Source organism: Triticum aestivum, chromosome 3D, assembly GCF_018294505.1.
Source record: "Triticum aestivum cultivar Chinese Spring chromosome 3D, IWGSC CS RefSeq v2.1, whole genome shotgun sequence".
Taxonomy (NCBI): domain Eukaryota; kingdom Viridiplantae; phylum Streptophyta; class Magnoliopsida; order Poales; family Poaceae; genus Triticum; species Triticum aestivum.
The window spans coordinates 12,212,759-12,235,683 of NC_057802.1; the positions used below are offsets into that span (position 1 = coordinate 12,212,759).

The 22,925-nt window shown below is 44.8% G+C and overlaps 1 protein-coding gene across 2 annotated transcripts; it reads left to right on the forward strand.

Moving 5' to 3' along the window:
• Nucleotides 1–18,309: 18,309 nt before the first annotated feature.
• LOC123076874 (uncharacterized lipoprotein syc1174_c) lies at nt 18,310–21,754 on the forward strand. 2 transcript variants are annotated; one of them, XR_006436283.1, is made up of 9 exons: nt 18,310–18,613; nt 18,707–18,823; nt 18,954–19,082; nt 19,269–19,445; nt 19,829–19,969; nt 20,124–20,312; nt 20,459–20,530; nt 20,640–20,898; nt 20,992–21,754. XR_006436283.1 is itself a non-coding variant. In XM_044499023.1 (8 exons), exons 1-8 carry the CDS (start codon nt 18,362–18,364, stop codon nt 20,835–20,837), a joined length of 1,275 nt encoding a protein of 424 aa, XP_044354958.1. In that variant the 5' UTR covers nt 18,310–18,361; the 3' UTR covers nt 20,838–21,754. The 2 variants fall into 2 exon arrangements, 1 of the variants encoding a protein (XP_044354958.1); XM_044499023.1 differs by having other exon boundaries at nt 20,640–21,754.
• The last annotated feature ends 1,171 nt before the right edge of the window (nt 21,755–22,925 follow it).

The window sequence follows — 22,925 nt, forward strand, 5'->3', positions numbered from 1 at the left end:
AGCATAACCCGAGCCACTCTCATGGCGAGGCGTGAAGGAAATATGCCCTAGAGGCAATAATAAAGTTATTATTTATTTCCTTATATCATGATAAATGTTTATTATTCATGCTAGAATTGTATTAACCGGAAACATGATACATGTGTGAATACATAGACAAACAGAGTGTCACTAGTATGCCTCTACTTGACTAGCTCGTTGATCAAAGATGGTTATGTTTCCTAGCCATAGACATGAGTTGTCATTTGATTAACGGGATCACATCATAGGAGAATGATGTGATTGACTTGACCTATTCCGTTAGCTTAGCACTCGATCGTTTAGTATGTTGCTATTGCTTTCTTCATGACTTATACAAGTTCCTATGACTATGAGATTATGCAACTCCCGTTTACCGGAGGAACACTTTGTGTGCTACCAAACGTCACAACGTAACTGGGTGATTATAAAGGTGCTCTACAGGTGTCTCCGAAGGTACTTGTTGGGTTGGCGTATTTCGAGATTAGGATTTGTCACTCCGATTGTCGGAGAGGTATCTCTGGGCCCTCTCGGTAATGCACATCACTTAAGCCTTGCAAGCATTGCAACTAATGAGTTTGTTGCGAGATGATGTATTACGGAACGAGTAAAGAGACTTGCCGGTAACGAGATTGAACTAGGTATTAAGATACCGACGATCGAATCTCGGGCAAGTAACATACCGATGACAAAGGGAACAACGTATATTGTTATGCGGTTTGACCTATAAAGATCTTCCGTAGAATATGTGGGAGCCAATATGGGCATCCAGGTCCCGCTATTGGTTATTGACTGGAGACGTGTCTCGGTCATGTCTACATAGTTCTCGAACCCGTAGGGTCCGCACGCTTAACGTTACGATGATAGTTTTATTATGAGTTTATGAGTTTTGATGTACCGAAGGAGTTCGGAGTCCCGGATGAGATCGGCGACATGACGAGGAGTCTCGAAATGGTCGAGACGTAAACATCGATATATTAGACGACTATATTCGGACATCGGAAAGGTTCCGAGTGATTCGGGTATTTTTCGGAGTACCGGAGAGTTACGGGAATTCGTATTTGGCCTTAATGGGCCATACGGGAAAGGAGAGAAAGGCCCCAAAGGGTGGCCGCACCCCTCCCCATGGACTAGTCCGAATTGGACTAGGGAGGGGGGGCGCCCCCTTCCTTCCTTCTCCTTCTCCCTTCCCTTCTCCTACTACAACAAGGAAAGGAGGAGTCCTACTCCCGGTGGGAGTAGGACTCCCCCCTTGGCGCGCCCTCCTCCTAGGCCGGCGGCCTCCCCCCTTGCTCCTTTATATACGGGGGCAGGGGGGCACCCCATAGACACAACAATTGATCTATTGATCTCTTAGCCGTGTGCGGTGCCCCCCTCCACCATATTACACCTCGATAATATCGTAGCGGTACTTAGGCGAAGCCCTGCGTCGGTAGAACATCATCATCGTCACCACGCCGTCGCGCTGACGAAACTCTCCCTCAACACTCGGCTGGATCGGAGTTCGAGGGACGTCATCGAGCTGAACGTGTGCTGAACTCGGAGGTGCCGTACATTCGGTATCATTTCCTTAGACCATGAGATTGTGCAACTCCCGGATACCGTAGGAATGCTTTGGGTGTACCAAACGTCACAACGTAACTGGGTGGCTATAAAGGTGCACTACAGGTATCTCTGAAAGTGTCTGTTGGGTTGGCACGAATCGAGACTGGGATTTGTCACTCCGTGTAAACGGAGAGGTATCTCTGGGCCCACTCGGTAGGACATCATCATAATGTGCACAATGTGACCAAGGAGTTGATCACGGGATGATGTGAGTTACGGAACGAGTAAAGAGACTTGCCGGTAACGAGATTGAACAAGGTATAGGGATACCGACGATCGAATCTCGGGCAAGTAACATATCGATAGACAAAGGGAATTGCATACGGGATTGATTGAATCCCCGACATCGTGGTTCATCCGATGAGATCATCGTGGAACATGTGGGAGCCAACATGGGTATCCAGATCCCGTTGTTGGTTATTGACCGGAGAACGTCTCGGTCATGTCTGCATGCTTCCCGAACCCGTAGGGTCTACACACTTAAGGTTCGATGACGCTAGGGTTATAGGGAAAAGATATATGTGGTTACCGAATGTTGTTCGGAGTCCCGGACGTCACGAGGAGTTTCGGAATGGTCCGGAGGTAAAGATTTATATATGGGAAGTCCTGTTTTGGTCACCGGAAAAGTTTCGGGTGATATCGGTAATGTACCGGGACCACCGGGAGGGTCCCGGGGGTCCACCAAGTGGGGCCACCAGCCTCAGAAGGCTGCGTGGGCCAAGTGTGGGAGGGGACCAGCCCCAGGTGGGCTGGTGCGCCCCCCCACCAAGGCCCAAGCGCATGGGAGAGTGGGAGGGGGCAAACCCTAGGTCCAGATGGGCCTTAAGGCCCACCCTAGTGGCGCCCCCCCTCTCCTCTCCTTGGCCGCCCCCCTTAGATGGGATCTAGGGCTGGCCGCCAGCCCTTGGGGGTGGAAACCCTAGAGGGGGCGCAGCCCCTCCCCCCCCTATATATAGTTGAGGTTTGGGGCTGCCCAAGATACGAGAACGTCTCTCTTTCGGCGCAGCCCTACCCCTCTCCCTCCTCCTCCTCTCCCGCGGTGCTTGGCGAAGCCCTGCGGGATTGCCACGCTCCTCCATCACCACCATGCCGTTGTGCTGCTGCTGGACGGAGTCTTCCCCAACCTCTCCCTCTCTCCTTGCTGGATCAAGGCGTGGGAGACGTCACCGGGCTGCACGTGTGTTGAACGCGGAGGTGCCGTGGTTCGGCGCTTAGATTGGAATCAACCGCGATCTGAATCACTACGAGTACGACTCCTTCATCCGCGTTCTTGCAACGCTTCCGCATCGCGATCTAAAATGGTATGTAGATGCACTCCCCTTCCCCTCGTTGCTAGATTACTCCATAGATTGATCTTGGTGATGCGTAGAAAATTTTGAATTTCTGCTACGTTCCCCAACAGTGGCATCATGAGCTAGGTCTATGCGTAGTTTCTATGCACGAGTAGAACACAAAGCAGTTGTGGGCATAGATGTTGCCAATTCTTCTTGCCGCTACTAGTCTTATCTTGTTTCGGCGGCATTGTGGGATGAAGCGGCCCGGGCCGACCTTACACGTACGCTTACGTGAGACAGGTTCCACCGACTGACATGCACTAGTTGCATAAGGTGGCTAGCGGGTGTCTGTCTCTCCCACTTTAGTCGGAACGGATTCGATGAAAAGGGTCCTTATGAAGGGTAAATAGAAATTGGCATATCACGTTGTGGTTTTACGTAGGTAAGAAACATTCTTGCTAGAAACCTATACAAGCCACGTAAAACTTGCAACAACAATTAGAGGACGTCTAACTTGTTTTTGCAGCATGTGCTATGTGATGTGATATGGCCAGAAGATGTGATGAATGATATATGTGATGTATGAGATTGATCATATTCTTGTAATAGGAATCACGACTTGCATGTCGATGAGTATGACAACCGGCAGGAGCCATAGGAGTTGTCTTTATTTTTTGTATGACCTGCGTGTCATTGAATAACACCATGTAAATTACTTTACTTTATTTCTAAGCGCGTTAGCCATAGAAGTAGAAGTAATCGTTGGCGTGACAACTTCATGAAGACACAATGATGGAGATCATGATGATGGAGATCATGGTGTCATGCCGGTGACAAAGATGATCATGGTGCCCCAAAGATGGAGATCAAAGGAGCAAAATGATATTGGCCATATCATGTCACTATTTGATTGCATGTGATGCTTATCATGTTATGCATCTTATTTGCTTAGAACGACGGTAGCATAAATAAGATGATCCCTCACTAAAAATTTCAAGAGACGTGTTCCCCCTAACTGTGCACCGTTGCGAAGGTTCGTTGTTTCGAAGCACCACGTGATGATCGGGTGTGATAGATTCTAACGTTCGAATACAACGGGTGTTGATGAGCCTAGCATGTACAGACATGGCCTCGGAACACATGCGAAACACTTAGGTTGACTTGACGAGCCTAGCATCTACAGACATGGCCTCGGAACACAAGAGACCGAAAGGTCGAACATGAGTCGTATAGTAGATACGATCAACATGGAGATGTTCACCGATGATGACTAGTCCGTCTCACGTGATGATCGGACACGGCCTAGTTTGACTCGGATCATGTATCACTTAGATGACTAGAGGGATGTCTATCTGAGTGGGAGTTCATAATCAGATGAACTTCATTATCATGAACATAGTCAAAAAGGTCTTTGCAAATTATGTCATAGCTTGCGCTTTAGTTCTACTGTTTAAGATATGTTCCTAGAGCAAATTTAGTTGAAAGTTGGTAGTAGCAATTATGTGGACTGGGTCCGTAAACTGAGGATTGTCCTCATTGCTGCACAGAAGGCTTATGTCCTTAATGCACCGCTCGGTGTGCTGAGCCTCAGCGTCGTCTGTAGATGTTACGAAACATCTGACATACACGTTTTGATGACTACGTGATAGTTCAATGCGTAATGCGAACGGTTTAGAATTGTGGCACAAGAGTTTTTTTTTGAAACGTCGCAGAACATATGAGATGTTCCGAAGACTGAAATTGGGATTTCAGACTAGTGCCCACGTCAAGAGGTATGAGACCTCTGACAAGTCTCTTAAGCCTGCAAACTAAGGGAGAAAAGCTCAATCGTTGAGCATGTGCTCAGATTGTCTGAGTACTACAATCACTTGAATCGAGTGGGAGTTAATCTCCCAGATGAGATAGTGATGGTTCTCCATAGTCACTGCCACCAAGCTAGTAGAGCTTCCTGATGAACTATAACATATCAGGGACAATTATGATGATCCTTGAGCAACTCGCGATGTTTGACACCGCGAAAGTAGAAATCAAGAAGGAGCATCAATTGTTGATGGTTAGTAAAACCACTAGTTTCTAGAAGGGCAAGGGCAAAAGGGATACTTCATGAAACAGCAAAACGCTTTCTGCTCTAGTGAAGAATCCCAAGGTTGAACCCAAACCCGAGACTAAGTGCTTCTGTAATGAGGGGAACGGTCACTGAAGCAGGACTACCCTAGATACTTGGTAGATGAGAAGGCAGGCAAGGTCGACAGAAGTATATTGGATATACATTATATCAATGTGTACTTTACTAGTACTCCTAGCAGCACTAGGGTATTAGATACCGGTTCGGTTGCTAAGTGTTAGTAACTCGAAATAAAAGCTGCGAAATAAACGGAGACTAGCTAAAGGTGAGATGACGATAAGTGTTGGAAGTGTTTCCAAGGTTGATGTGATCAAGCATCGCATGCTCCCTCTACCATCGAGATTTGGTGTTTGCGTTGAGCATGATTGGATTATGTTTATCGCAATACGGTTATTCATTTAAGGAGAATAATGGTTACTCTGTTTATTTGAATAATACCTTCAATGGTCTTGCACCTAAAATGAATCTCGATCATAGTGATACACATGTTCGTGCCAAAAGATATAAAATAGTAATGATAGTTCCACATACTTGTGGCACTGCCATTTGAGTCATATTGGTATGGAACGCATGAAGAAGCTCCATGTAGATGGATCTTTGGACTCACTCGTTTTTGAAAAGATTGAGACATGCGAACCATGTCTATTGGTATATATGCATGAAGAAACTCCATGCAGATGGATCGTTTGGACTCACTTGATTTTGAATCACTTGAGACATGCAAATCATACCACATGGGCAAGATGACTGAAAAGCCTCGTTTTCAGTAAGATGGAACAAGAGAGCAACTTGTTGGATGTAATACATTTTGATGTGTGCAGTCCAATGAGTGCCGAGGCATGCAGTGGATATCATTTTGTTCTTACTTCACAGATGATTTGAGTAGATGCTGAGTGTATTTACTTGATAAAACACAAGTCTGAATTATTGAAAGGTTCAAGTAATTTCAGAGTGAAATTGAAGATCGTCGTGACAAGAGGATAAAATGTCTGTGATATGATCATAGAGATGAGTATCTGAGTTACGAGTTTGGCACACAATTAAGACATTGTGGAAAGTGTTTCACAATTAATACCGCATGGAACACCATAGTGTGATGGTGTGTCCGAACATCATAACTGCACCCTATTGGATATGGTGCATACCATGATGTCTCTTATCGAATTACCACTATCGTTTATGGGTTAGGCATTAGAGACAACCGCATTCACTTTAAATAGGGCACCACGCAATTCCGTTGAGACGACACCGTTTAGAGAAACCTGAGTTGTCGTTTCTTAAAAGTTTGGGGCTGCGATGCTTATGTGAAAAAGTTTCAGGCTGATAAGCTCGAACCCAAAGCGGATAAATGTGTCTTCATAGAATACCCAAAACAGTTGGGTATACCTCCTATTTCAGATCTGGAAGCAAAAGTAATTACTTCTAGAAACAGGTCCTTTCTCGAGGAAAAGTTTCTCTCGAAAGAATTGAGTGGGAGGATGGTGGAGACTTGATAAGGTTATTGAACCGTCACTTCAACTAGTGTGTAGCAGGGCACAGGAAGTTGTTCCTGTGGCACCTACACCAATTGAAGTGGAAGCTTATGATAGTGATCATGAAACTTCGGATCAAGTCACTACCAAACCTCGTAGGACGACGAGGATGCGTGCTACTTCAGAGTGGTACGTGATCCTGTCTGAGATATCATGTTGTTGGACAATACTGAACCTACGAGCTATGGAGAAGTGATGGTGGGCCCATATTCCGACAAATGGTTAGAAGCCATGAAATCCGAGATAAATGGATCTTTAAGAAGAAGACAGACGTGGACGGTAATGTTGCCGTCTATGAAGCTCGACTTGTGGCAGAGAGTATTTCCACAAGTTCAAGGAGTTGACTACGATGAGATTTTCTCATCCGTAGCGATGCTTAAGTCCGTCGGAATCATGTTAGCATTATCTGCATTTATGAAATCTGGCAGATGGATGTCAAAACAAGTTTCTTTACCAGTTTTCATAAGGAAAGGTTGTATGTGATAGAATCAGAAGGGTTTTTGTCGATCCTAAGGATGCTAAAAGGTATGCTAGCTCCAGCGATCCTTCCAAGGACTAGAGCAAGCATCTCGGAGTCAGAATATACGCTTTGATGGAGTGATCAAAGTTTTTGTGTTTATACAAAGTTTGTTAGAAACTTGTATTTACAATAAAGTGAGCGGGAGCGCTACAACATTTCTGATAAGTATATGTGAATGACATATTGTTGATCCGAAATGATGTAAAATTTCTAGAAAGCATAAAGGGTTGTTTGAAAGGAGTTTTTCAAAGGAAGACCTGGATAAAGCTGCTTACATGTTGGGCATCAAGATCTATAGAGATAGATCAAGACGCATGATAATACTTTCAAAGAACGCACACCTTGACATGATTTTTGAAAGAGTTCGAAATAGATCAGCAAAGAAGGAGTTCTTGGCTGTGTTACAAGGTGTGAGTATTGAGTAAGACTCAAGACCTGACCATAGCAGAAGAGAGAGAAAGGACGAAGGTCGTCCCCTATGCTTTAGACGTAGGCTCTACAGTATGCTATGCTGTGTACCGCACGTGAAGTGTGCCTTGCCATGGGTTGGTCAAGGGGTACAATAGTGATCCGGGAATGGATCACATGACAGCGGTCGAACTTATCCTTAGTATCTAGTGGACTAAGGAATTCTCTCGATTATGGAGGTGGAAAGGAGTTCGTCGTAAAGGGTTACGTCGATGCGAACTTTGACACTAATCCGGATGACTCTGAGTAGTAAACCGGATTCGTATAGTAGATCAATTATTTGAAATGGCTCCAAATAGCGCGTGGTAGCATCCACAAGATGACATAGATATTCGTAAAGCACACGGTTCTGAAAGGTTCAGACCCGTTGACTAATAACCTCTCTCACAAGCATAACATGATCAAACCAGAACACATTGAGTGTTAATCACATAGTGATGTGAACTAGATTGTTGACTCTAGTAAACTCTTTAGATGTTGGTCACATGGTGATGTGACCAGTGAGTGTTAATCACATGGTGATGTGAACTAGATTATTGACTCTAGTGCAAGTGGGAGACTATTGGAAATATGCCCTAGAGGCAATAATAAATTGGTTATTATTATATTTACTTATTCATGATAATCGTTTATTATCCATGCTAGAATTGTATTGATAGGAAACTCAGATACATGTGTGGATACATAGACAACACCATGTCCCTAGTAAGCCTCTAGTTGACTAGCTCGTTGATCAATAGATGGTTATGGTTTCCTGACCATGGACATTGGATGTCGTTGATAACGGGATCACATCATTAGGAGAATGATGTGATGGACAAGACCCAATCCTAAGCCTAGCACAAGATCGTGTAGTTCGTTTGCTCAGAGCTTTTCTAAATGTCAAGTATCATTTCCTTAGACCATGAGATTGTGCAACTCCCGGATACCGTAGGAATGCTTTGGGTGTACCAAACGTCACAACGTAACTGGGTGGCTATAAAGGTGCACTACAGGTATCTCCGAAAGTGTCTGTTGGGTTGGCACGAATCGAGACTGGGATTTGTCACTCCGTGTAAACGGAGAGGTATCTCTGGGCCCACTCGGTAGGAAATCATCATAATGTGCACAATGTGACCAAGGAGTTGATCACGGGATGATGTGAGTTACGGAACGAGTAAAGAGACTTGCCGGTAACGAGATTGAACAAGGTATAGGGATACCGACGATCGAATCTCGGGCAAGTAACATATCGATAGACAAAGGGAATTGCATACGGGATTGATTGAATCCCCGACATCGTGGTTCATCCGATGAGATCATCGTGGAACATGTGGGAGCCAACATGGGTATCCAGATCCCGCTGTTGGTTATTGACCGGAGAACGTCTCGGTCATGTCTGCATGGTTCCCGAACCCGTAGGGTCTACACACTTAAGGTTCGATGACGGTAGGGTTATGGGGAAAAGATATACGTGGTTACCGAATGTTGTTCGGAGTCCCGGATGAGATCCCGGACGTCACGAGGAGTTCCGGAATGGTCCGGAGGTAAAGATTTATATATGGGAAGTCCTGTTTTGGTCACCGGAAAAGTTTCGGGTGATATCGGTAATCTACCGGGACCACCGGGAGGGTCCCGGGGGTCCACCAAGTGGGGCCACCAGCCTCAGAAGGCTGCGTGGGCCAAGTGTGGGAGGGGACCAGCCCCAGGTGGGCTGGTGTGCCCCCCCACCAAGGCCCAAGCGCATGGGAGAGTGGGAGGGGGCAAACCCTAGGTCCAGATGGGCCTTAAGGCCCACCCTAGTGGCGCCCCCCCTCTCCTCTCCTTGGCCGCCCCCCTTAGATGGGATCTAGGGCTGGCCGCCAGCCCTTGGGGGTGGAAACCCTAGAGGGGGCGCAGCCCCTCCCCCCCCTATATATAGTTGAGGTTTGGGGCTGCCCAAGATACGAGAACGTCTCTCTTTCGGCGCAGCCCTACCCCTCTCCCTCCTCCTCCTCTCCCGCGGTGCTTGGCGAAGCCCTGTGGGATTGCCACGCTCCTCCATCACCACCATGCCATTGTGCTACTGCTGGACGGAGTCTTCCCCAACCTCTCCCTCTCTCCTTGCTGGATCAAGGCGTGGGAGACGTCACCGGGCTGCACGTGTGTTGAACGCGGAGGTGCCGTGGTTCGGCGCTTAGATTGGAATCAACCGCGATCTGAATCACTACGAGTACGACTCCTTCATCCGCGTTCTTGCAACGCTTCCGCATCGCGATCTACAATGGTATGTAGATGCACTCCCCTTCCCCTCGTTGCTAGATTACTCCATAGATTGATCTTGGTGATGCGTAGAAAATTTTGAATTTCTGCTACGTTCCCCAACAGACAACACTCTCCCCTCTCGTTGCTATGCATCACCATGATCTTGCGTGTTCGTAGGAATATTTTTTGAAATTACTATGTTCCCCAACAGTGGCATCCGAGCCTGGTTTTATGCGTTGATGTTATGCACGAGTAGAACACAAGTGAGTTGTGGGCGATATAAGTCATACTGCTTACCAGCATGTCATACTTTGATTCGGCGGTATTGTGAGATGAAGCGGCCCGGACCGACATTACGCGTACGCTTACGCGAGACTGGTTTCACCGTTGCGAGCACTCGTTGCTTAAAGGTGACCGGCGGGTGTCTGTCTCTCTCACTTTAGTTGAACCGAGTATGGCTACGCCCGGTCCTTGCGAAGGTTAAAATAGCACCAACTTGACAAACTATCGTTGTGGTTTTGATGCGTAGGTAAGAACGGTTCTTGCTAAGCCCGTAGCAGCCACGTAAAACTTGCAACAACAATGTAGAGGACGTCTAACTTGTTTTTTCAGGGCATGTTGTGATGTGATATGGTCAAGACATGATACTGAATTTTATTGTATGAGATGATCATGTTTTGTAACCGAGTTATCGGCAACTGGCAGGAGCCATATGGTTGTCACTTTATTGTATGCAATGCAATCGCCATGTAATTGTTTTACTTTATCACTAAGCGGTAGCGATAGTCGTAGAAGCAATAGTTGGCGAGACGACAACGATGCTACGATGGAGATCAAGGTGTCACACCGATGACGATGGTGATCATGACGGTGCTTCGGAGATGGAGATCACAAGCACAAGATGATGATGGCCATATCATATCACTTATATTGATTGCATGTGATGTTTATCTTTTATGCATCTTATCTTGCTTTGATTGACGGTAGCATTATAAGATGATCCCTCACTAAATTATCAAAGTATAAGTGTTCTCCCTGAGTATGCACCGTTGCGAAAGTTCTTCGTGCTGAGACACCACGTGATGATCGGGTGTGATAGGCTCCACGTTCAAATACAACGGGTGCAAAACAGTTGCACACGCGGAATACTCAGGTTAAGCTTGACGAGCCTAGCATATAACAGATATGGCCTCGGAACACGGAGACCGAAAGGTCGAGCGTGAATCATATAGTAGATATGATCAACATAGTGATGTTCACCATTGAAACTACTCCATCTCACGTGATGATCGGACATGGTTTAGTTGATATGGATCACGTGATCACTTAGAAGATTAGAGGGATGTCTATCTAAGTGGGAGTTCTTAAGTAATATGATTAATTGAACTTAAATTTATCATGAACTTAGTCCTGATAGTATTTTGCAAATTATGTTGTAGATCAATAGCTCGCGTTGTTGCTTCCCTGTGTTTATTTTTGATATGTTCCTAAAGAAAAATTATGTTGAAAGATGTTAGTAGCAAAGATGCGGATTGGATCCGTGATCTGAGGATTATCCTCATTGCTGCACAGAAGAATTATGTCCTTGATGCACCGCTAGGTGACAGACCTATTGCAGGAGCAGATGCAGACGTTATGAACGTTTGGCTAGCTCAATATGATGACTACTTGATAGTTTAGTGCACCATGCTTAACGGCTTAGAATCGGGACTTCAAAGACGTTTTGAACGTCATGGACCATATGAGATGTTCCAGGAGTTGAAATTAATATTTCAAGCAAATACCCGAGTTGAGAGATATGAAGTCTCCAACAAGTTCTATAGCTAAAAGATGGAGGAGAATAGCTCAAACAGTGAGCATGTGCTCAGATTGTCTGGGTACTACAATCGCTTGAATCAAGTGGGAGTGAATCTTCCAGATAAAATAGTGATTGACAGAATTCTCTAGTCACCATCATCAAGTTAGTAGAACTTCGTGATGAACTATAGTATGCAAGGATGACGAAAGTAATTCCCGAGCTCTTCGCGATGCTGAAATCAACGAAGGTAGAAATCAAGAAAGAGCATCAAGTGTTGATGGTTAACAAGACCACTAGTTTCAAGAAAAGGGCAAAGGGATAGAAGGGGAACTTCAAGAAGAACGGCAAGCAAGTTGCTACTCAAGTGAAGAAGCCCAAGTCTGTACCTAAGCCTGAGACTAAGTGATTCTACTGCAAAGGGACTGGTCACTGGAAGCGGAACTGCCCCAAGTATTTGGTGGATAAGAAGGATGGCAAAGTGAACAAAGGTATATTGGATATACATGTTATTGATGTGTACTTACTAGTGTTTATAGCAACCCCTCAGTATTTGATACTGGTTCAGTTGCTAAAGAGTAGTAACTCGAAACGGGAGTTGCATAATGAACAGAAACTAGTTAAGGATGAAGTGTCGATGTGTGTTGGAAGTAGTTCCAAGATTGATATGACCATCATCGCACACTCCCTATACTTTCGGGATTAGTGTTGAAACTAAATAAGTGTTATTTGGTGTTTGCGTTGAGCATGAATATGATTTGATCATGTTTGTTGCAATACGGTTATTCGTTTAAATTAGAGAATAATTGTTGTTCTGTTTACATGAATAAAACCTTCTATGGTCATACACCCAATAAAATGGTTTGTTGGATCTCGATCGTAGTGATACACATATTCATAATAATGAAGCCAAAAGATGCAAAGTTAATAATGATAGTGCAACTTATTTGTGGCACTGCCGTTTAGGTCATATTAGTGTAAAGCGCATGAAGAAACTCCATACTGATGGGATTTTGGAATCACTTGATTATGAATCACTTGATGCTTGCGAACCGTACCTCATGGGCAAGATGACTAAAACGCCGTTCTCCGGAACTATGGAGAGAGCAACAGATTTGTTGGAAATCATACATACAGATGTATGTGGTCCGATGAATATTGAGGCTCGTAGCAGGTATCATTATTTTCTGACCTTCACAGATGATTTGAGCAGATATGGGTATATCTACTTAATGAAACAGAAGTCTGAAACATTTGAAAAGTTCATATAATTTCAGAGTGAAGCAAAAAATCATCGTAACAAGAAAATAAAGTTTCTACGATCTGATCGTGGAGAAGAGTATTTGAGTTACGAGTTTGGCCTTCAGTTAAAACAATGTGAAATAGTTTCACTACTCACGCCACCTGGAACACCACAGTGTAATGGTGTGTCCGAACGTCGTAATCGTACTTTACTAGATATGGTGCGATCTATGATGTCTCTTACTGATTTACCGCTATCGTTTTGGGGTTATGCTTTAGAGACGGCTGCATTCACGTTAAATAGGGCACCATCAAAATCCGTTGAGACGACGCCTTATGAACTGTGGTTTGGCAAGAAACCAAAGTTGTCATTTTTTAAAGTTTGGGGCTGCGATGCTTATGTGAAAAAACTTCAACCTGATAAGCTCGAACCCAAATCGGAGAAATGTGTCTTCATAGGATACCCAAAGGAGACTATTGGGTACACCTTCTATCACAGATCCGAATGAAAAAACTTTTGTTGCTAAATTCGGAAATTTTCTGGAGAAGGAGTTTCTCTCGAAAGAAGTGAGTGGGAGGAAAGTAGAACTTGATGAGGTAACTGTACCTGCTCCCTTATTGGAAAGTAGTTCATCACAGAAATCAGTTTCTGCGATGCCTACACCAATTAGTGAGGAAGTTAATGATGATGATCATGAAACTTCAGATCAAGTTATTACTGAACCTCGTAGGTCAACCACAGTAAGATCCGCACCAGAGTGGTACGGTAATCCTGTTCTGGAGGTTATGTTACTAGACCATGACGAACCTACAAACTATAAAGAAGCGATGGTGAGCCCAGATTCCGCAAAATGGCTTGAGGCCATGAAATCCGAGATAGGATCCATGTATGAGAACAAAGTATGGACTTTGGTTGACTTGCCCTATGATCGGCAAGCCATTGAAATAAATGGATCTTCAAGAAGAAGACTGACGCTGACGGTAAAGTTACTGTCTATAAAGCTCGACTTGTTGCGAAAGGTTTTCGACAAGTTCAAGGGATTGACTACGATGAGACCTTCTCACCCATAGCGATGCTTAAGTCTGTCCGAATCATGTTAGCAATTGCCGCATTTTATGATTATGAAATTTGGCAAATGGATGTCAAAACTGCATTCCCGAATGGATTTCTGGAAGAAGAATTGTATATGATGCAACCGGAAGGTTTTGTCGATCCAAAGGGAGCTAACAAAGTATGCAAGCTCCAGCGATCCATTTATGGACTGGTGCAAGCCTCTCGGAGTTGGAATAAACGCTTTGATAGTGTGATCAAAGCATTTGGTTTTGTACAGACTTTTGGAGAAGCCTGTATTTACAAGAAAGTGAGTGGGAGCACTACAACATTTCTGATAAGTATATGTGAATGACATATTGTTGATCGGAAATAATGTAGCATTATTCTGCAAAGCATAAAGGAGTGTTTGAAAGGAGTTTTTAAAGAAAGACCTTGGTGAAGCTGCTTACATATTGAGCATCAAGATCTATAGAGATAGATCAAGACGCTTGATAAGTTTTTCAATGAGTACATACCTTAACAAAATTTTGAAGTAGTTCAAAATGGAACGGTCAAAGAAAGAGTTTCTTGCCTGTGTTACAAGGTGCGAAATTGAGTAAGACTCAAAGCCCGACCACGGCAGAAGATAGAAAAAGAATGAAAGTCATTCCCTATGCCTCGGCCATAAGTTCTATAAAGTATGTCATGCTGTGTACCAGATCTATTGTATACCCTACACTGATTTTGGAAAGGGAGTACAATAGTGATCTAGGAGTAGATCACTGGACAACGGTCAAAATTATCCTTACTGGAATAAGGATATGTTTCTCGATTATGGAAGTGAAAAAAGGTTCGTCGTAAAGGGTTACGTCGATGCAAGTTTTGACACTAATCTAGATGACTCTAAGTCTCGGTCTAGATACATATTGAAAGAGGGAGCAATTAGCTAGAGTAGCTCCGGGCAGAGCATTGTAGACATAGAAATTTGCAAAATACTTACGGATCTCAATGTGACAGACCCGTTGACTAAAATTATCTCACAAACAAAACATGATCACACCTTAGTACTCTTTGGGTGTTAATCACATAGCGATGTGAACTAGATTATTCACTCTAGTAAACCCTTTGGGTATTGGTCACATGACGATGTGAACTATGGGTGTTAATCACATGGTGATGTGAACTATTGGTGTTAAATCACATGGCGATGTGAACTAGATTATTGACTCTAGTGCAAGTGGGAGACTGAAGGAAATATGCCCTAGAGGCAATAATAAAGTTATTATTTATTTCCTTATATCATGATAAATGTTTATTATTCATGCTAGAATTGTATTAACCGGAAACATGATACATGTGTGAATACATAGACAAACAGAGTGTCACTAGTATGCCTCTACTTGACTAGCTCGTTGATCAAAGATGGTTATGTTTCCTAGCCATAGACATGAGTTGTCATTTGATTAACGGGATCACATCATTAGGAGAATGATGTGATTGACTTGACCCATTCCGTTAGCTTAGCACTCGATCGTTTAGTATGTTGCTATTGCTTTCTTCATGACTTATACAAGTTCCTATGACTATGAGATTATGCAACTCCCGTTTACCGGAGGAACACTTTGTGTGCTACCAAACATCACAACGTAACTGGGTGATTATAAAGGTGCTCTACAGGTGTCTCTGAAGGTACTTGTTGGGTTGGCGTATTTCGAGATTAGGATTTGTCACTCCGATTGTCGGAGAGGTATCTCTGGGCCCTCTCGGTAATGCACATCACTTAAGCCTTGCAAGCATTGCAACTAATGAGTTTGTTGCGAGATGATGTATTACGGAACGAGTAAAGAGACTTGCCGGTAACGAGATTGAACTAGGTATTAAGATACCGACGATCGAATCTCAGGCAAGTAACATACCGATGACAAAGGGAACAACGTATGTTGTTGTGCAGTTTGACCGATAAAGATCTTCGTAGAATATGTGGGAGCCAATATGGGCATCCACGTCCCGCTATTGGTTATTGACCGGAGACGTGTCTCGGTCATGTCTACATAGTTCTCGAACCTGTAGGGTCCGCACGCTTAACGTTACGATGACAGTTTTATTATGAGTTTATGAGTTTTGATGTACCGAAGGAGTTCGGAGTCCCGGATGAGATCGGGGACATGACGAGGAGTCTCGAAATGGTCGAGACGTAAAAATTGATATATTGGACGACTATATTCGGACATCGGAAAGGTTCTGAGTGATTCGAGTATTTTTCGGAGTACCGGAGAGTTACGGGAATTCGTATTGGGCCTTAATGGGCCATACGGGAAAGGAGAGAAAGGCCCCAAAGGGTGGCCGCACCCCTCCCCATGGACTAGTCCGAATTGGACTAGGGAGGGGGGGGCGCCCCCTTCCTTCCTTCTCCTTCTCCCATCCCTTCTCCTACTCCAACAAGGGAAGGAGGAGTCCTACTCCCGGTGGGAGTAGGACTCCCCCCTTGGCGCGCCCTCCTCCTAGGCCGGCGGCCTCCCCCCTTGCTCCTTTATATACGGGGGCAGGGGGGCACCCCATAGACACAACAATTGATCTATTGATCTCTTAGCCGTGTGCGGTGCCCCCCTCCACCATATTACACCTCGATAATATCGTAGCGGTGCTTAGGGGAAGCCCTGCGTCGGTAGAACATCATCATCGTCACCACGCCGTCGTGCTGACGAAACTCTCCCTCAACACTCGGCTGGATCGGAGTTCGAGGGACGTCATCGAGCTGAACGTGTGCTGAACTCAGAGGTGCCGTACGTTCGGTACTTGATCGGTCGGATCGTGAAGACGTACGACTACATCAACCGCGTTGTGTTAACGCTTCCGCTTTCGGTCTACAAGGGTACGTGGACAACACTCTCCCCTCTCGTTGCTATGCATCACCATGATCTTGCGTGTTCGTAGGAATTTTTTTTGAAATTACTACGTTCCCCAACAAGGCGGAGAGGAAATCTTGGGGAAAACTGTGGAACATGAGCATCCCGTCCAAGATTAAGGTGTTTGCTTGGCGTTTAGCCAAGACTTCGCTCCCAACTGGAGATGTCCGGAGTCACAGAAAAATGACAGATACGCCGGCGTGTTCCATATGCAACGCGGCTACCGATTCCTGGAGACACTCCTTATTTGATTGCCATATGTCCCGATGTGTGTGGGCTTTAGCCGAGGAGGAACTGACTGAGGTTGCTATCTCAAACCGAACTGAAGATGCAAGATTATGGGTTTTTTGGCTGCTTGATACTTTACCAGAGGAGGAGGTAGTTCAAGTTTTGGTTACGATGTGGGCCATATGGTGGGCGAGACGACGTGCTATCCATGACGATCAATACCAAAGCCCCCTAAGCACCTCGGTTTTTGTCACAAAGTTCCTGGAAGATCTTGATTTGGTGGCGGACAGCAAGCGGCGCCCGGCCAAGGACCGGCTTGCGATGCATAAGGACTTGCATGTAACAGCTGATAATGCAAGGGCCAGAGTAATCAGGTCGACATGGATTCCCCGAACTGACTTCGACGCGAAAATTAATGCTGATGGTGGGGTGTCAAGATGTGGTAGAAGAGGTGCTGCGGCGGTCGTTTGCCGAGACAAGGCGGGAACTTTCTTAGGAGCTTGAGCGAGAGTTTTTGAAGGTCTTACGGACCCATCCTCGCTAGAGGCGCAAGCCTGCAATGAAACCCTTTCATTGGCCGAGGACCTCAACTTGAATGCTGTTTGTGTGGCATCGGACTGCGCTGAGGTGATCTCCAAGATCGGGACGGAAGCTCCTTGCCACTATACAGCGATACTCCGGGAGATCAGTCATCGCACTGCTGTTTTTCATAATATTCGCTTTGTTCATGAAAATAGGAAGTTTAATTTTGAAGCACATTCGCTTGCGAAAGCTGCTGTTTCTTTGTCTAGCGGGCGCCATGTGTGGCTTGTTTCTACGCCCGATATCATATGTATCCCTATGAACATCCAACTATAATAAAGGTTACAGATGCTAAAAAAAAAAACTTGGTAGCGACCGAGCGGCCGGAGACACGACAGCTTTATCTCGCCCGTGCTGATTCCTATTAGGAATCACCTACGTGTGGGCTGCTATCGAGCCGGCCCATTATCGTAGGTCGCTCCCCGCAGCTTGTGTTGTTGTAGGTTCGCTCTGCTTCAGTTTACTTCGGGTTTTTTCTTTGGTTTTTACTTTTTTTTTCATTGACTTTTTTCAGGTTGCACTTTTTCGTTATACTTTGCTTTTCTTTCTTATTTTTCACTCGTCTTTTTTATCTTCATTATACTTTTGTTTTCTTCATTGTTTTGTTTTCTTTTTGTTTCTTTGTCGGTTTTTATCCGGATTTTTTAAGAGACATCTACTTTTTTCTCAGTACACAGTTTAGCGATAAGAGATGAGTTCAAATTTACATGGAAGACGGGCCGACTCCAGGGCCGAACTGGTGGGCCAAGTTCGGTCCGACCTTATCCCCTGCAATTTCCCCGCTCTCCCCTCACTCGCCGTGGTAAAACAATGGCGCTCCATCTCGCGCGACCGTTCCTGCCCGCCGGCCTCCCGCCGCCGGCGCGCCGCCGCGCTCGTGCCCGGGCGCATCCCCTCTCCCCCACCGCCGACGCGCGGTCCCCGTCCTTCAGGAGGCCCTACACGTCCGTCCTGGTGGTGCCCACGGGGGTCGGCGCCGCGGTCGGGGGCTTCGCCGGCGACGCCCTCCCCGTGGCACGCGCCCTCGCCGCCGTCGCCGACTGCGTCATCTCCCATCCCAACGTAAGTTCAGGCCCTCCCCACACGCTGCCATTTCTCCTCCGCCGGAGCCCGACCGCTCAAAGTCTGAGGCTTTGCTTCCACTCCCCACCCTAGGTGCTCAACGCCGCGATGCTGTACTGGCCGATGCAGAATACGCTTTACGTCGAGGGATACGCCCTCGACAGGTTCGCCGAAGGCGCCTGGGCTCTTCAGCCAGTCCACCAGAACAAGGTCAGTGAGCGCTACCAAACTATACTGAATGCTGATAGATGCAGTGGCCCTGTAGGAACAAGATCACTAGGAATTTCAGAATTTCATTTCTTCACACGTTGATGCGTTGTAGCTGATTTAACCTAGGTAGGTAGGCTTGGTGTTGGACTCCGGGATCGAGGAGGAGCTCCGGCTCCGCCATTTGCAGGTCGCCGATGCGGCGAGGGCTTCGCTCGGCCTCCCTGTTGTGGAGTACGCTGTCACGGATGCTCCTTTAGAGGTGCACACTCTGTTTTGAAAGTAGTAGCTGAGAAGACAAACTCAATTCCTTGGTATCTGCTAATCTTCAATGTTACTCCCTCTGTAAACTAATATAAGAGCGTTTAGATCACTACCATAGTATTCTAAACGCTCTTATATTAGTTTACAGAGGGAGTACTTGATAAAATACCCATGTATGGTGTAGATCAAGACCTGGTTCGATCCGAAGTGTGGGAAATCAACCGGGAGTGTCGGGAACTCCGATTCCCTGTTAAGAGCGGTCGACGCGCTAGTGAACCAGGCAGGCGTGAATGCTGTGGCTGTTGTCGCGCGCTTCCCAGACGACGACCCTGAAGATTCAGATTGCTATAGGGAAGGAAAGGTAGTTCTTATCTGCTCAAGTACTTTTTTTCTAATTTTTGTAATGATAGTTTCTGCCCTTGTTGTATCGGATATTTGCAAGAGGCATTCTTGGAGCTCCCTTGTTATCCTTTTGATATGCTTGTTTGGAGAGTTACTCTGACATGCGAACTTACAGTTTGCATCATCTAACGTATCTCTTGCAAGTTGTAACAACATGCATTCTTTGGCGCTCATGTAGAGTCAGGAATACATGTTAGCGCCTCTCTTCTCAATAAATGTGAAAATTGTTGCCCCTTATTTCGTTGAAAGGCTTATCAGTTGTGGAGAAATATATCTGATATCCTAGCAAGAATTAATATACCTCTCAGCTCATATGTTGTTGATATCGCAATATCAATGCAGGGAGTTGATCTGTTAGCCGGAGTTGAAGCAATCATCAGTCACCTAATTGTGAAAGAATTCAAAATCCCTGCTGCTCACGCTCCTGCGGTGTTGCCCCTGCCACTCAGCCCATCAGTGTCCCCACGATCTGCTGCTGAAGAGGTATTTATGCTCTTATTTTAAGTTGTTTGTGCATCATTGAGTTAAATAATTACAAAGTGAAATGCCCAATGTCAACTAAGGAGTACATACTACGTAGTGCTTATAAATTTCATCTCCCGTCTCCCTTCACTCTTTTTGATATTTTTTCTAACAGATTGGTTATACCTTTCTACCATGTGTGCTCGCTGGTTTAAGCACCGCTCCTCAGTATGTGACGAGGAGGCAGGGTACCTTGGACAGTGGTTGCATAGTGGCTAGTGATGTTGATAGTGTGATTCTTCCAAGAGATGCCTGTGGAGGTGATGGTGCTCTTGCCTTTTCTCGAACTGCAAGAAAGAACAAGGTACACTTCTCCTGTGCATATTACGGATGAAGTATCTTGCCACTTAAATTGCATATGATGAGTGAAGCTAATGATAGAATCCCAAGTGTAACCCTCTGTATTTATCAGGACAGCTAAATTAGATAATTTTTCCTGTAATTCTGCAGCCCTTAATCATTACCGTTCAGGAAAATGAGACGGTGCTCGATGACACCCCTGATAAATTCAATATTGAAGCGGTATGTAACATTTCTTGATAATTATTCTTCTAGTTTACCTTCTGATACACCACATGATCTTGTATTCGAGAGATCCTTACTCCTTAGACACCAACCTTTTTCTCCCCAGCTGAATGTCCAGAACTACTGGGAAGCAATTGGAGTTATTGCTGCTCACAAGGCAGGCATCAATCCAAATGCTCTCAGAAAACAAGGAATTGACCATCTTAAGAGCCATCGACGATTGTACTCTGCCCGATCTTCTGGTCCTAGGCCATACGCCTCTTCTGCAACGCAGGATAAAGTATATGTACACCAGTTAGTTTGACAATTTAGTACAGAAGAAATCAGTTTTAGCAAGTAGGAGGCTGCAAATTTTGAAGTCCCAGGTACATATTCCACAACAGTAGGAGCATACATATGTAACTTTATTTCGTTGTCACCCCATGAGGAATTACATTGATATGGATACGTGTCTGCAGTGTCATTGTGATCATGGATGTTGTACTCAGAAGCCATTCTTCGGATCAATTAATTTCTTCAGTTGCTAGACAGGGGCAGTGCTATGCTCCCTGTCCACCACACAAGTGTCATGCTGATTGCTTTTTGACGGGCAATGGGCAGGAGCTCTGCCAATTCATTATAGAAGAAGGGAGAAGGACCAAAATCCCACAGTTTGGTACAGACAGTGCCAAGACCACATAGTGGCAAAGCGAAGCAGCTAGTTAAGATACAGCCTCCCAGAACAAAGCTATCTCATCTCTCGCCATGGCTGTAATCGTCTCAGGCGAACACCTTTTCTCCTCAAACGTTCGGCGGTTACGTTCCTTCCAGAGATTCCACACCACGTAGGCCGCCGTGGTTACCTGCTTGCGCGAGTCCTGAAGCTTTCCCAGCCCAAGCGTTTTCCACCACCAATCCTTGATGGTAGCAGAAGATGAAGGAATGATGGCCGCCTTGCCGTCCGAGTTCTGAAACCCATGCCAAACCTCCCGGGCGAAGACGCAGTCCAAAGATGTATGAGTCGTCATGCTGATTGCTGAGGTCATTTATGTCTTGATGTGTCATTCTGCGCTCTCAAATCGTCGACTCTCTGTTGTTGCTGTCTGCATCTACTCAGAATACACATGTTTGTCAGAGTGGGTAGTTGCTGCTTTTGCTTGCTTGTTCCAACTACCAATCAAACTGCACCTTCAACTTAGATGAGATGCAGCTTATGACTTGCTGTTTGTGTGTGTTAGTGTACTAGATGCCTGTTTGTTTATGCTAGCTTGCTGTTGAAGTACATATTTACCTGATTTGCACTTCACATGCAGATTCTGTGCCTTTAAATAGGTAAGATCTTTTTTCAGCAATAGTTTCTTTTTCTCACTAGCATAGTTTATGCTTTTCAGTGGTTATATATATCATCTTTCTTGGTTCTAGAAGTTTCAAGTTAGATGATGGGTTGGTGGCAGCCCTTCCCGAAGTTCATTCAACCTTTGTTAGAACAGCTGGTGTCAGGATGAACAAACCTGACTATCGGAAGAAAAGGAAAAAAAGGCTCGCAAATACAGTAGCAGCTATTTGCAGTAGTTAATTTACTCCGGACTTCCATTTACTACACGGTACTTAATTTGCCACTGTCAAAAAGGTATCAGGATGAAACAACCTCCCATGTGAGGACTACTTCTTTGGTATATGTCAGGATGCACACTATAGGGTGTGTTGTTTTGGGAAAAGGATTTACAGGTTTAGAGAGAGAGAGAGAGAGAGAGAGAGAGAGATACTCCCTCCGTTTCTTCTTAGTCCGCATATAAGGTTTGGTCAAAGTCAAGCTTTGTAGAGTTTGACTAACTTTATATTAAAAAATATAAACATTCACAATATGAAATCAATATTATCAGATGCACCATGACACGTATTTTCATACTATATAGTTTTAGTATTGTAGATGTTCATATTTTTTTATATAAATTTGGTCAAACTTTGTGTAGTTTGACTTTGACCAAATCTTATATGCAGAGTAAAAAGAAACGGAGGGAGTAGATAGATAGAGAGAGAGAGATAGATGGAGAGAGAGAGATGCATCTAGAATCAACTTAATCAAAACCAAACCTTTGAATATTTTTTATTGAATGATATCTTGTAGACCAAAAGTTAGATTGTGAACCTTTTTTGTATTTGAATTCGTACCCAAATAAGATCTTCAAAATAAGATCAATCTTGGATACATTTAAACTAGTTTTAATTTAATGTTTCAGTAATATTTGACATGGGTTTCATATACATTGCATTATCTTTGAAATGATTTAAATAAGAAAGTTAATAAAATATGAGAAGTTAGTCAACTATCCCAAATCATTGAAACTAATCTATGGAATAATTGAAGTTAGTGAAGCTAGAAATCAGTAAGTCTTATTGGTTTTAGAATCAG

Coding starts and splice junctions, on each gene's coding strand:
- LOC123076874 (XM_044499023.1), top strand. CDS start 18,362: ATGGCGCTCCATCTCGCGCGACCGTTCCTGCCCGCCGGCCTCCCGCCG. Junction 18,824..18,953: donor AGCCAGTCCACCAGAACAAG/GTCAGTGAGCGC, acceptor TAACCTAGGTAG/GTAGGCTTGGTGTTGGACTC. Junction 20,313..20,458: donor GAACTGCAAGAAAGAACAAG/GTACACTTCTCC, acceptor GTAATTCTGCAG/CCCTTAATCATTACCGTTCA.